Source organism: Perognathus longimembris, chromosome 11, assembly GCF_023159225.1.
Source record: "Perognathus longimembris pacificus isolate PPM17 chromosome 11, ASM2315922v1, whole genome shotgun sequence".
NCBI classification, from domain to species: domain Eukaryota; kingdom Metazoa; phylum Chordata; class Mammalia; order Rodentia; family Heteromyidae; genus Perognathus; species Perognathus longimembris.
The window spans coordinates 16743068-16757866 of NC_063171.1; the positions used below are offsets into that span (position 1 = coordinate 16743068).

The 14799-nt window shown below is 37.6% G+C and overlaps 2 protein-coding genes across 6 annotated transcripts in view; one reads left to right on the forward strand and one right to left on the reverse strand.

The window, feature by feature from the left end:
- Odr4 (odr-4 GPCR localization factor homolog) overlaps nt 1-2233 on the reverse strand; it is a 32411-nt gene extending 30178 nt beyond the window's left edge. For 4 of the 5 annotated variants that reach the window (XM_048357814.1, XM_048357813.1, XM_048357812.1 and 1 more), the window contains exon 1: nt 2049-2232. The gene's annotated coding sequence lies outside the window, so the exon portion shown is untranslated. Of the gene's footprint in view, nt 1-2026 lie in introns of all 5 variants that reach the window. The other variant, XM_048357811.1, reaches the window with a different exon arrangement.
- An 84-nt stretch (nt 2234-2317) lies between these two features.
- The window catches only part of Tpr (translocated promoter region, nuclear basket protein), a 54013-nt gene continuing 41531 nt past the window's right edge, over nt 2318-14799 (forward strand). Inside the window, exons 1-13 of the mRNA XM_048357808.1 lie at nt 2318-2456; nt 2932-3237; nt 4890-4994; nt 6789-6862; nt 8715-8811; nt 10435-10538; nt 10828-10992; nt 11400-11492; nt 12043-12123; nt 12197-12284; nt 13428-13568; nt 13995-14086; nt 14329-14526. Coding sequence (XP_048213765.1) covers nt 2387-2456; nt 2932-3237; nt 4890-4994; nt 6789-6862; nt 8715-8811; nt 10435-10538; nt 10828-10992; nt 11400-11492; nt 12043-12123; nt 12197-12284; nt 13428-13568; nt 13995-14086; nt 14329-14526 — 1614 coding nt within the window. The 5' untranslated portion in view covers nt 2318-2386. The remainder of the gene's footprint in view (nt 2457-2931; nt 3238-4889; nt 4995-6788; nt 6863-8714; nt 8812-10434; nt 10539-10827; nt 10993-11399; nt 11493-12042; nt 12124-12196; nt 12285-13427; nt 13569-13994; nt 14087-14328; nt 14527-14799) is intronic.

Sequence of the window (14799 nt, forward strand, 5' to 3'; positions counted from 1 at the left end):
AAAATGAAAATCTGCTAGCCTCAGTGCTCTTTAAAAAGCTTATGATTATTAATTTTGTGGGTTAGGGGGCTTGAACTCAGAGCCTGGGTGCTGTACCCTGGGCCTCTTTGTGCTCAAGGCCAAGGAGATACCACTTGAGCTACAGAGCCACTTCCAGTTTTTGAGTGGTTAATTGGAGATGAGAGTCTCAAGGGGAGTTTTCTGCCCAGGCTGGTTTCAAACCATGATCATCAGATCTCAGCCTCCTGAGTAGCTAGGATTACAGGCATGAGCCACAGGTGCCTAGCTTTTAAATGTAACCAAAAAGGACAATACTAAAAATATTTATCTTGCCTTACAAAGATGTACATTTCCTGAAATGTTGTAACTCAACCTCCTTCATCTGTAGTTTCCTAAATAATAAATGAATGAATGAATAGAGAGGAGAGCAAACAAGAAAGGAGCGGGTAAGAGAGAAAAAGAGAAGGAAATTAGGATTTTTGCAGTTCTGATCTGAAAACTTATTAAATTCAGGATTCTAAGTACAGAATATTTCCTTTTCTGAAATGACAGATCAATACTGCTGGGCCCAATGTTTTGCAATATAGACTGTCACCTATTAAAACATAGGTAGGCACTGTTGGCTCACCCATGTGTAATCCTAGCTAAGCAGAAGGTTGAGATCTAAGGATAGTGGTTTCAACCCAACCAGGGCAGGAAAAGTCCATGAAATTCTTATCTCCCATTAACCATCAAAAAACAAACAAAACAAAACAAAACAAAAAACCCAGAAGTGGAGCTGTCGCCCAAATTGCAGAACACTAGCCTTGAGCAACAAAAAGCTGGGACAGTACCCAGACCTTGAGTTCAAGCTGCAGTAGTGGCACCAAAAAATAAATAAAAATAATTAAAAGTATACACACACATATCTTTGCACCACTACTTTATATGAAAACCGCTCAACTAAGAAGTTTTCAAACTAATCATTCTAATATTCAATTTTATGTAGGAATGTGAGATACTATTAACAGTTATGGAACGTTTATTAAAACAAAACTCTTGGTCTGGAATATAACACACAGTATTTCACATCCCAATAACTATATATATATGTATATACATGTATATATACATGTATATACATATATATATAGTATTTGCAGGTGAAAGTCAGCCTTAAGCCACTTCTGATATACTTTACCTTAGTTATCACAAAAAATAAGTGAGATGCTTATGTTTATAATTCTTATATATGTTCATAACAATGGTTTAAAAAGTAAGAATTTTAAAGCTGGGCACTGTGACTGAACTTATAATCCTAGCTACCGAGGAATCTGAAGACAGAGGATCACCGTTCAGAACCAGCCCAAACAGACCTATCTATAATTAAAAAGCCAAAAGCGGAGGCGTGGTTCAAGTAGTAGAGCACCAGTCAACCATGAGCGGGAAAAAGCCCAACCAGAGCTAGAGTCCTTGAGTGTCCCAGTACTGGAGGGCACCAACACATGCGAGCGAGCACACAGGAAAGTAATAGTTTACGTGAGAACCAAATCAATTCATAGAAGGCCAATAACTGGGAAATGCAGGGAGGTTTGCCTTATTTTAAATAAAAAATAGACAATTTTTTTTCAGAAGAGTAATCGAACGTGAAACAAACTACAGATCCAACTAAGAAATGATGATCTGGAAACACGCAGCTCTGTTGCAGTAGCAAGATGACAAGTTTTAAAACTTTTGTTTCCGCAGTTTTCATTTCACAGCATCCACGTAAGACATCATCTTCGGCAACGACGCCTTAAAACACAGGCTGCATTCACACGTCTGATTCTTGTATCGTCTTCCAAAAGTATTAAAACCAGGCTCCCAAAATTCTTGCTGAATCACTCAGTACCTCCTGCCCCCAAAGAACTTAAGTATACGGTTCTACATAAGGAAAATTCATCAGACCCTGGCCTTGAGCCTGCACCGGAGTGACTGGCCATATGTCCCTGAACCAAGCAAGTCCTTTCCTTTCCCTCGGCGCCCGGCTACACTCACACGAACCTACCCAGAGCCTACGGCTGACTCACCTGCTCTCAGAATGTGCGCGCGTGGCACGGAAACTTGTCAAACCGTCAGTCCGGAGAGGGGAAGAGGGCGCAGGTCTTAGCCTCCAGGGGAAAAATAAGTGTCCCCACGGGTCCCAATTCCTCAGACAGTGAATTCATCAAAAAGCGACAGAATTCTCACCCCTCACTTCCCACTCCACAGCCGGGGTCTCCGGCGTCGGCGGCGCAGCCTGATGACGCACGCGGCGCCCTCCCATCACTGCGGTGCCTCAGCCAGAGCGGCCTCGTTCGCCACCCCGCCCCCCTCCCGGGCTCCTTTGAGAGCGTGGCGGTAGACTGGAGCCTGTCCACGGGGACCGATGCCCTCTAGTGGCTCGGTATCTAGAAACCGCCCTAGAGGACGACCCATGGCATCCCGGGGCTTGGACGGTAAGGCCGCCCTGCTCTTTCAGGGTGGAGCCGGGGTTGACGGGGACGTCACGTCTGTGGCGCCACCGCGTGGGCAGCAGTCAGGCAGCTGGATAGGAAGAACATAAGGGGGAGGGGAGCGGGATGCAGGGGTCTGGGTTGGGGGGGGCGGGGAGGAGAAGAAAGCTAGGGACCGGGCTGGGATCAGGGAAGAAGCTGAGAAAAGCACTACGTTTCCCAGAAGCCTACACAATTTGAAGCAGCTGGAACCCGGAATCGGAAATTACGGCGCCTGGCTGTGTAGGAAGCTGCCTCCGAACTCGGGTTCCCAGCATGCTTAGCTTTTGGCTGCGGCGCGCATCTTGGGGGTGGGGGAAATGAGCACTTTGGGCTGCGCGCGCAACTGAGGGCTGCACTTCGATTGCGCGCTCACTTAAGACGCAGGGCCTAGGTGCCACGGTCACTACAACTACTAAGGCCAGGCTCGGTTTGCCAGGGTCCCGCCGCGGGAGTCTCAGGCGAGCTGGCGCTCGTGAGCTGTCGAGCGACGCCCCAGAGCCGGTGACCCAGGCTTCTGGGTCCTGGCCTTCTCCTTTGTTCCTCGGTACTCCTCCGTCGGCCGCCGTCGCCGCGACCCGCGGCCCTGCGGACATGGCGTCGGTGTTGCAGCAAGTCCTGGAGCGTTCGGAGCTCAACAAGCTCCCTAAGTCGGTGCAGAATAAGCTGGAAAAGTTCCTGGCGGATCAGCAGTCCGAGATCGATGGCCTGAAGGGGCGACACGAGAAATTTAAAGTGGAGAGCGGTAAGTGGTCGAAGAGCTTCCCGCATGGCTTCCCTCGGTGCATGCAAGTTTGAACCCTGTAATCCGCTACGTGAGTCGCTAGCTGGCGCCGTCTTCCGGGCTCCATGGGCCGTGGAGGCCGTCCTTTTTCCTCCCCAGTCACTTCTTTTCCAGATCTGGATACATTCTCATTGTTTTCATTGTACTTAGCGTGCTCTCAGGCAATACTTTTGTTTTTTTGCCAGTCCTGGGCCTTGAACTCAGGGCCTGAGCACTATCTCTGGCTTCTTTGTGCTCAAGGCTAGCACTCTGCCACTATAGCCAGAGTGCCACTTCTGGCCGTTTTCTGTATATGTGGTGCTGAGGAATCGAACCCAGGGCTTCATGAGTATGAGGCAAGCACTCTTGCCACTAGGCCATATTCCCAGACCTTCAGGCAATGCTTCTATCCCTGTCCTACAAACAAAATGAAGATTTTGAGTTCGTTTACACCGGACTTTTCAAGAGTCAGCCACTCCTCTAGCATCTGAGACCCTGAGCTGTTTTTGTAGCATTTTAGTCATTTCCGCTATATTCTAGTCCCCTGAATTGACACACCCCATGTCACTAATGTACTTCACTTACCATATTTGTTGCCTTTAGTGGATGATTCCAGAATTAGTGTAGATCATATAAAACATAATAACTTTTAAATATCTCCTGTTTCCTCCGGGGTTAGCAGGAAATTTTTCTCATTTCCAATTTTCCCTACTTTGACCTGTTAATGCTAAAAAAATGTCTTGCTGAAACAGAAAGGCAGTACTAGAAATGCAGTGAACTCACAGTAAATACGATTGGTATGACATTCTCTTCCAAAAGTTGGAGTTTGATACTAAAACCCATTAACACCTGCTTGGAATGTGTAGTAGACCTTTCAAATAAGTATCTCCAATAGTAGGTTGAACAGCCCAGAAAAATGATTAAGAATATGGTAAGTTAGCTGTAAAATAACTCATGTCCTGCTTGGTTTGTTTTTCTAGCTTGATTGATAATTTCTATCTGAATAAATTTGCCCTTCAGAATAGTTTACAGGTGTTGAATATTTTATACAGTAAGTGTTTCTGGTGATTTAACTCAGGGCCTTGCCTTTTCAGGCAAGCACTCTACCACTTGAACCTGAGCAACATCAAGAGCCCTTTTTTGCATTTTTTACACATTGGCCTTTATGTCAGGGCCAGCTACTCCTACTCAGGTTTTTCCTATATCTAAGCAAATGCCATTAGGCCCAGCAGGTTGGGCCAGTCTTTGTTTTTGTTTTAGGAAGTTTTGTGGTTTAAGGACCTAGCTCTCTTGCTACACAAGCACCAAAGTAGTTTTTCCCTACTTAATAATTACTTCTTTGAAATATACCTTATGCTCAGCAGTTCATTGATGGCTGGGCAAATATACTCAGATATATCACATGTTCTTTGATTAGAAGAAGTTTTATTTGTAGAATTTGGTGTTTCTCTATGTCGTTTGCAAATGTTAGATAAGCCAGTTTCAACGCTCAAACTTTTTAGTCATAGATTCTGTTTGAAACATAGTTCCAATGCTATATCTAACTACAGATTGATGGTTATTAGCAATAAATAACATTATTAACAGTACTGCTGTTGCACGCATTTGTTTGATTTATTATTTTGCCTGTCTAGAGCAACAGTACTTTGAAATTGAGAAGAGGTTATCACAGAGTCAAGAAAGACTTGTTAATGAAACCCGGGAACACCAAGTCTTGAGGTTTGAGATTGACAAACTCAGTAAGTACTTTATAAGTAATATGGGATCTTCAAATACTTGTGTTCTTTGGAAATAGTTTTCTTGGCTACTTGATATATGTGGAAACACTGCAGAAGCATTGTTTTGGTTTCTGATGCTGTTTTGAATTTTCATTTGGTAATTAAAGGCTTTGTAGTAGGACAAGTGTTTAACAGTTAGAAGGCCCCCCTTGGTTCAGATTATCACTTCTTCTAAAAGTGATTATGCCATATGTAACTAAATAATCTAACCGTTCTTATAAATGTGTCTAGATCTCCATAGGCATCTACACAAATGAAGATATTTCTGAACGTTTTGCTAGGAAATGTAATTTTTGTTAAATTAGAGGAAATGATTTTTGTATTGAAACATTGAAGACTGTTCCATTGTATTCTGATAGTTGTTTTTTTTTTTTTAAATAAAGATGAATTCTGTGTGTTTCTTCTTAAAGGTCTAGTTTCGATGAACGTTTTGTAGCTCATTTTTCTTAGTTTCTGTGTATCATTAAACTCTTAAGTCATGCCCAAGGTCTTGTATAATGTTCTTAGGAGGATGGTGTGTGGCATACTTTGCTTATTATAGAAGAAAGCAAACATCAAAAAAGACCTTAGAGTGAGGACTTAATTAATTGCTTCTAAGTATTACTTGTTTTGGATTTGATTGAGGGCTGAGAGCATGGCTCAGCATCAAGTGCAACTCTGATTTAAATTCTTTACCACCCCTTCTCCATGCATCCCAGAAAAAAAAAGAGTGGCTTTGATATGATAGAGAAGGAGGGAAAGAGTACAAGCTCTAATCAAAGGGATTAATACGATTTTAGTTTTCATAGACACTGTCCTCTGGCAGCTAGTATTGGTTAAAACTTCTTTTTGGCACATTCCACTCTAAAAGCCCAAAGTACATATACTTGAAATGTATGGAAGTATATAATGTACAAAATGTGTGATGTATACATTGAAATATATGTGATGGTATAGAAAAATCTACATAATTTTACATAATTTTGTCTTGCCAAAGCATAATAATAAAAAGGTTACTTCAGCCATGGTGCAGAAAAGTTGTGGGAAATGGCTATCATTACAATTTTGTAATATCTAGGAGAAGGAAAAGATAAGGGTCAGGACTTTCTTGGAATACACACTGAGGGTATATGTATATTTTTAGAGGTGTAAGACTGGAAATGTAAGAAGTTCAGGCTCACTTGCCAGATTTTTTTTTCTTTGAAAATAATCTTGTTAAGTTGCAAATGCATAATGTATATGTGTTTCAAGGAAGGAAACATTTAAAAAGTGTATTTTTTTCCTAATTACCTTCACTTGCTTAGAAGAGAAGATATATATATATGTTAACCTACTGTGCATGTGAAGAGAAGGAATTAACTATCAAGCATAGTATTTTCCTTCCATGTTAAAGTGATAATAATAGAATAGCAGGTACTATTATAACTTCGTGTTCATATTATGTAGATTCATTTCTACATAAAATTCACTGTTTATGATATCTGTTGATTGAGAAAAAATGATTGAAATATAAGGAAAGTGCTAATTGCATGTGCTTTTGTTACAAATGTTGCCTAAAATTAGTACACTTTTGAGTTTGGACACAGTGTAGCATGTTTAAAAGTTTTTCCTAAAATATATTAAAAATGGAATGTATAAACAGTATTGGCATATAGTTAGAACTTAGTCTTTCTGGGTTTCAGGTTCTTTTTAAAAATGTTTGAGAGTGGCAGTTGGATAAAAGCATTTTGTAGTTTAAGCTAATCCTTGTACACTCATAAAACCCTTTCCATCTAGACACACAGCTGAAAGCTCTCACTGAGAAAAACAAAGAACTTGAAATTGCTCAGGATCACAATGCTGCCAGCCAGGTAAAATTCATACCTATGAAAAAGCTCATTGCAAAGATGATACTTAAGGTAGTTTTCTAACTTATCTGTGTTTGACTGTGTTTATCAGATATCAGTGAAAAGATGAAATGGAATTCCCATTAGGAGAAACTACCAACAAATAACATGTATAAAAATTTGAAAATAAAATTTTCCTAATTAGATTATTACTTGTTTTATTGATTGCCCAAGTATCCCTTTTACTCAATGAAAACGGTTTGTTGAATGCCTGTTTTGATATAATCAAAGTTGGGTGAATTACGTTCATAATCATTTCCTTAGAGTAATGGTACTAGGGTAACAGATTGAATGTGATCACCAAGCCTAATGACTAATGTGTTTAAAGAGAAACACAAAAGTCTATATTATTATGCCCGGAAATAATTTTGTAAAGGATATTATGTGTTTATATTTTTTAAGCACTCATATTAGGAAAACCCAAATATTTCACTGGGAACTATAAAAATACAGCTTTAGGGGCTGGGGATATGGCCTAGTGGCAAAGAGTGCTTGTCTCATATACATGAAGCCCTGGGTTCAATTCCCCAGTACCACATATACAGAAAAATGTTCAGAAGTGGCACTGTGGCTCAAGTGGCAGAGTGCTAGCCTTGAACAAAAACAAACCAGAGACAGTGCTCAGGCCCTGAGTCCAAGCCCCAGGACTGGCAAAGAAATACAGCTTTAAATGGAGTTGTAATATATCCCTGGTTAAGGTTTTCCTTAATACATATTGTGTATTTTGACACAAATCCAAATAAAATAGGTTCCAATTTGGTAATATGACGGGGAAGAAATTATGTAGAAATAACTTGCTCAATTATAAGATAACATCAGTTTAAAAGTAATTGTCTAGCCATGTGTCATTTGACGTAAGAATCAACATAGAAAATAATAGTTGAGTGCAAGGCCTTGAGTTCAGTCCTCAGCTTTGAAAAAAGGAAGAAAAAAGAAGCTCAGTTCAGAAATAAAACAACAGAATCTTAGCCTTTTTTGTATGTATGCCTGGCCTGGGGCTTGAACTCAAGGCCTACGTGGTGTGGTGTCATTGAGTATTTTTTACTCAAGGCTAACACTACCACTTGAGCCACGGTTCTACCCCAGGCCTTTTTTTATGGTTAATTGGAGATAAGAGGCTCATGAACATTCCTGCCTGGGCTGGCTTCAAACCTCAATCCTCAGATCTAAGCCTCATAAGTAGCTAGGATTACTGGTGTGAGCCACAGTGCTAGGGAAAGACCTTAAGTCTCATTAAAATACAAAAATTGGGTCTGCATTCTTAGAAAACCTTGTGATCTTATATAAAATTTTATAAAACAAAGAAGCAAGTAGAAAGTAATAGAAAGTAATATTTAACTCTGTTACCTTTCTGTTTCTGTGACAGTACTTGAGATAATAATGTACAAAGAGGAAAGGTTTATTTTGATTTATAGTTTTGGGTCTACTCCATGACCAGTTGACCCTACTACCTTGAGCCAATATCAGCCGTTATGACAGGAAGTATGTGATGGAACAAATTGTTCGCCTTAAGGTTGAAATACAAAAAAAGAGGCAACAAGGGTGTTGTAAGGTCCTAATCTTGTGATAGGAAAGAAATTCCATGAGCCTAAGTAAAATGTTTTAAAAATCAAAAGTAGAAATAGAAGGTTGAGGTTATTATGAGGATTTTTTTGTTACTGGTCTTCCTATTTGTTTTCTTTTTGTATTTTTGGAGGACATACTTTGAAGAGAAAGACATCAGTTACCAATTGCAGCTAATGCTAAGTGACAATTCCATCTTCTGGTTCCTATAATACTTAGTTTGATTTTCTTAAATTTCTTATTGGCATTTCAGAGCCAGTTTACAAGAACAAAGGAAGAACTGGAAGCTGAAAAAAGGGACTTACTAAGAACCAATGAGAGACTATCTCAAGAACTTGAATATTTAACAGGTATGAGAAACAAGTATCTTCTTGGCTGGCAATGCAAATAGTTAATCCCCAAGTCTACATCTGTTGTAGGTGTTTGTTATATTTGTATAGAATAATTCAGTCTAATAATCCTGCTGTTTCTCCTACCAATGTGTCATTTTTTAACTTAAAAATAATTGTTTGAAGAAGTATGTAGAAAACAAAAATCATCTCAAAGTACTGGTCATAGACAGTGGTCTACATGTAGAAATCATGGCTACAATGTTTTTTATATAAAGTTGAAAGCAATTTGAATGCATAGTTGTACAGGCTGAATTCTTTTTCTTAGTTATATGCAAATTTTGCCTATGCATGAGAATTTAATTTTAGAACCTAAAGGATAAGACTGTATTTAAGAAGAGAAAGAAGGGAATTTAGGAGAGAATATAAATATAAAACATAAATGTAGAATATGCCCTTTAAGAGTTAATGGTGTTTTTTCAGTCTCAGAGAAGTTAAGTTACTTCTTAGTATTTGTTGATTAAGATGACCAACTAAGCTTGTACCCATGGCTCTTGCTTGTAATCCTAACTACTTAGGAAGCTGAGATCTTGAGGATTGCTGTTCAAAACAGGCCTGAGTAGGAAAGTTCATGAGACTCCAATTAACTACCAAAAAAAGCCTGAAGTAAAGCTGTGGCTCAAGTGGTAGAGTGCTAGCCTTGAGCACAATAGCTCAGGGGCATTGCCAAGTGCCTGAGTTCAAGCCTCAGGACCAGCACCAAAAACAAAAACGGTAAAGATGATTAGTGGCAAGTAGAATTACAAAAATTGTTTTCATTAAAATGTGGATGCTAAGGGTTTTTTAAAAATTCAACACGTGGGGCTGGGGATATGGCCTAGTGGCAAGAGAGCTTGCCTCATATACATGAGGCCCTGGGTTCGATTCCCCAGCACCACATATACAGAAAACGGCCAGAAGTGGCGCTGTGGCTCAAGTGGCAGAGTGCTAGCCTTGAGCAAAAGGAAGCCAGGGACAGTGCTCAGGCCCTGAGTCCAAGGCCCAGGACTGGCCAAAAAAAAAAAAAAAAAAAAAAAATTCAACATGTATACATTTTGTATAGAATGTTGTAGTATTGGTGTGTCCGAGTATGCACTCAGATGCTTGAATATGTGCTAGTTCCAGGGCTTTAAATCAGGGTCTAGGTCCTGTCCTTGAGCTTTTTTTGGATATAAGAGTCTGAAGGACTTTACTGCCTGGGATAGCTTTGAACCCTAATCCTTGGATTTCACCCTCCTAAGTAGCTAGAATTTCAGACATAAGCCACCTGCAGCTGGCTTTAGTCATTGCTTTTTTATTTAAATGGTTAAAAGTTTAATACTCCTTTGGGAATAAAAGTGGAAAATTAAGCTTAATGTTGAACATTTACCTTGAATATATGCTTAAAGTAACTAATATAAAGAGTATGTTAACTGGATATTAAAATTCCTATTCTCTATCTTTTGTTAGTCAAAATTTGTAATTAAATATTGGAAGAACAAGTTCAAATAAAGGAATAAAGAACTGCTTACTTTGTGGTATTTACAGTCCTAGAAGTATGTTTTTGATTCATTTCTCTGAGTGTTAATGAGTCATCATTTTTCAATTTTCCTGTGACCTCTGTAGAGGATGTTAAACGTGTAACTGAAAAACTTAAAGAAAGTAATACAGCAAAGGGGGAGCTTCAGCTGAAGTTGGATGAGCTTCAAGCTTCTGATGTTTCTGTGAAGGCAAGTATTAAGTGATTCCTAAGACATTTTTTTTCCCTTTTTGCTAAATTAAATTTTCAAATGTTGGCAAGATATCCATAAAGTAGTTATAGTTTGTTTTGTCTTTAATTCAAGTAATTAGGAACAATTTTAACTGATTTGCTTACTTAATAATTTGTTATGGTTCTTTATTTTGCTATTAAGATTATGTAAATAACTTGTCTTAAAACAGAAGTCTCCTTGTTTTCATCAGTTATAGGCAAAAGTTTTAACTAGTCATATATAAGTAATTTTTCTTGGATGTCTTTAGTATCGAGAAAAACGTTTGGAGCAAGAAAAGGAATTGCTACATAGTCAGAATACATGGCTGAATTCAGAGTTGAAAACAAAAACGGATGAGCTGCTGGCTCTTGGAAGAGAAAAGGGAAATGAGATTCTAGAGCTTAAGTGTAATCTTGAAAACAAAAAAGAGGAGGTAAGTTAGTAAAATTTAATCTTTATGTTACATATAACTTAACGTTTGTGAATTTAGCTGTGAACCTACTTGTTTGATTGTAAGACTAATGGCCAAATGTGGAAGACATAAAATCATTGTGGACTGGGAAAATGATGGATTTAAAGAATTTACAACACGTTTAGATGACTCTTGATAGTATGTTCTGTGTTATTAAAATACGTTCCAGAGATACATACATAAGATGTGGACACAAGTTTTATGAGTTAAATCCAAATACCTTGGCTCGTGTGTTTTTTTTATTTTCATAAATGTGCATGTATTTTTAATTTTTTTAGGGTGTGTGAGGAAGTGTTTTGTTTTTTGTTGGTAGAGTAATACTTATGGCTAATATGTTTCTTCCTTCTCTCCATCCAATCTATTTCTAGGTTTCTAGACTGGAAGAACAGATGAATGGCTTAAAAACATCAAATGAACATCTTCAAAAACATGTAGAGGAACTGTTGACCAAATTAAAAGAGGTATAGATTCAAATGACCACTTTAAAATACTTTAGTATTTTTGAATCTTATTATACAAAATGGTACCTTTTGTTGTTGGTTGCTTTTTGAGACAGTCGCTTATTAGGTAGTCCAAGCTGGTCTTAGACTTTAAAATTCTCCTTCCTTGGCCTCTCTAGTAGGATTACATACAGGCTGGTATTTCCATGGCTGTCATGTTGTTATACCCTGTCTTTATCACCATAAAACAACCAGGCTACATCTAGGTGTGTGCCTAGGTTGATATCAGAGTTAGCAGTAGCAGTTATGTGCCACATATTAAGTATTATCTAAAAAATGAGTATGGATTAGTTTTAATATCAGTTTTAAATAATTGCTTTACTTTAAAAATGTCAATATTTTATCTTCGAAGTAATTTCCACCTGAAAATTAATTAATTCTAGTGTATTAGCCTTTTTTATTTTATAAGATAGATTGTTCTTAAAGTACAAAGTAGATTTGTTAGTGTTTGCTAGTATGTTGAATTCATTCGTGTTACAGGCTTGCTATAATTGGTTTATTTTCTTTTTAGGGCAAAGAACAACAAGTTAGCATGGAAGAAAAATTCCACAATGAACTGAATGCTCACATAAAACTCTCTAATCTGTACAAGGTAAGTATTCTACCCCATATGTCAGTGTCCTCATCTTAGGCTGTTGGCTACTAGGTAACTCTTTAATTTTTAGAGTGCTGCTGATGACTCAGAGGCAAAGAGCACGGAACTAACCCGGGCAGTGGATGAGCTGCACAAGCATTTGAAAGAAGCTGGAGAAGGTAAATACTTTTAGTTTTGGAAGGATTATTTTGTTTTGAGAAAAAGAGGTATTTTCTTACCTTTACATTTGGATAAACTACAGTTTAGAAGTAAAGCTTTATTAAGCACAACATTGAGGATAGATGAAAGATTCTAACATTAAGCTTAGACTTATCTTTTATACAACACATATTATACTTAAAAGCCTTTTCCCTTGTATCTTAGGAAACAGTTTTTTTTCATAATTTAGCTTCCTTTTAAAGTTATTAATAGCATGTTGTTTGCTCTTATTGCTTTAAATCCTTGCTCTTTTTCTTTTCTGGGGGGCGGGGGTGGATAGATGAATACTGCCTTGCCAACCCTTTAGTTGAGATGAAGATCCAAGAGCTTTTTGCCTAAGCTGGCATTTCCTACTCTCCCAAGTAGCTAAGATTACTGTGACAGACAGTGCTTTTTTTTTTTTTTTTTAAATCTATAAGGCATTTGGTCATCTCTGTATAAGGGGTTGGTTCCAGGACCCTCTTCAGAATTTGAGCATACTGAAGTTCCTTATTTAAAAGGATGACATATTTGTATAGATCATTTGTACAGGACCATTCAGAGAATAATGACCAAAAAGAATGCCTGTGAGTCAGTAGAAATACAATTTTATTTTATTATTTTTGATCTGTGGTTGAATCCACTATGTAGAATTCAAGGAAACGAAAAGTCAGTAGTCCTTTTTTCTTTTTTTGATTGAACTTTATTGTCAAGGTGATGTACAAAGGGGTTAAAATTGCACACATAAAGTAATGAGTACATTTCTTATTGACCATTGTTAGCCCTTCTCTCATTTTTCTCCCACTTTCCCTCCCCACCAACTCCCCAGGTCAGTATTTTTATATATTCAAACTAAAAATCCACAGTGGAACCAAACATACATCCACTTTTTCTACCATTATATTTGCTTTATTTTTCTTGTGTGTAGAGATGTGGAAATGAGAAAAGGACTGACTTGGCCAAACCATTTTAATGAGTATAAGTAGAAGGCTTTCAGAAGGCTTTGAGGCTGTCATGTAGCCTGTATAGAATGTCTGCCAAGGAAGAATTACTACTTTTACAATTTATAAATTGTAACATTTTAATTTTATGTTTGAATATTCTGTTTTTAAAAACATCTTTAGCCAACAAAGCAATACAAGATCATCTTTTAGAAGTGGAAGAATCAAAAGATCAAATGGAAAAAGAAATGCTGGAGAAAATAGGCAAACTGGAAAAGGAATTAGAAAATGCAAATGACCTGCTTTCTGCAACCAAACGTAAAGGTATGACTGATAGACATTTGTAAATTCCTTGAATTACTAGCACTTGTCTTCATAGTACTTGGATTTCACTAAAAGTAATTCTCTTTCATTCTTTAGTATAGAAACTTTAGTAATGCAAGTAGAACCTATTTGTATTTTTAAATTTAATATTCTATCTTATCTAAGCCATCAGATATAATAAGCACTATATTTTCACAGATGTATGTCACTTCCCAGAATAATAGTGTAAATCTCCTGGGATAATATTAACTATAATTATTACATGCTTTTTAGAATTGGATTTCATGATATAAGTTTGTGTTGTCATATTTTAAATTTTTCATAAAAATATAGTTCAAATCACTTTCTCTTTTGTCTTTGAAAATGTACTAGTGGCTTTTATTTCAATTCTACAAAACCATACTGAGTTTGTGTTTGTTACCATAGGAGCTATGTTGTCTGAAGAGGAGCTTTCAGCCATGTCTCCCACTGCAGCAGCTGTAGCTAAAATTGTAAAACCTGGCATGAAATTAACTGAGGTATGAAGGGTGTTAAATTTTGCTAAATTATTTTGAATCTCTGAAAATTGGTTTCTTCCAAATACATTTTTTAACTCATCTGATGCTTAGTTTAGGAGAGGCCTTCTTTAGTTCCTAGGTGCATGTAGTGTTTAGCAAACTTTACTCTTTTATAAATGCTACGGGGTGTTTAATATGACACTAAATGACCTCATACTTCATTGTTTTGATTCAATTTGAAATGACCACTCTTCTTTCTCTAGCTGTACAATGCTTATGTAGAAACCCAGGATCAGTTGCTTCTGGAGAAACTTGAGAACAAAAGAATTAATAAATATCTGGATGAAATAGTTAAAGAAGTTGAAGCTAAAGCACCCATTTTGAAACGTCAGCGTGAGGAATATGAGCGTGCACAGAAAGCTGTGGCCAGTTTATCTGTTAAGCTGGAACAAGCTATGAAGGTTGGTTCTATTCTTAAATTTAACTTTCAACATCCCATGTGTATCTGTAGCTTCTATTATTGATGATGTTCTTGTATCACCTTCCTGTGGTTGTACCTACACTACCTCTGTAATCTTATCTGAGTATATTGGAAACCGTGTATACTGGTGTTAGAACTAGGAAATTGAAAGGGAATACCAAAATTGAGAGACACAGGGTTAAAAAAAGACAAACAACTACAAAAGTAATACTTGCAAAACTGTTTGGTGTAAGTGAACTGAACAACTCATGGG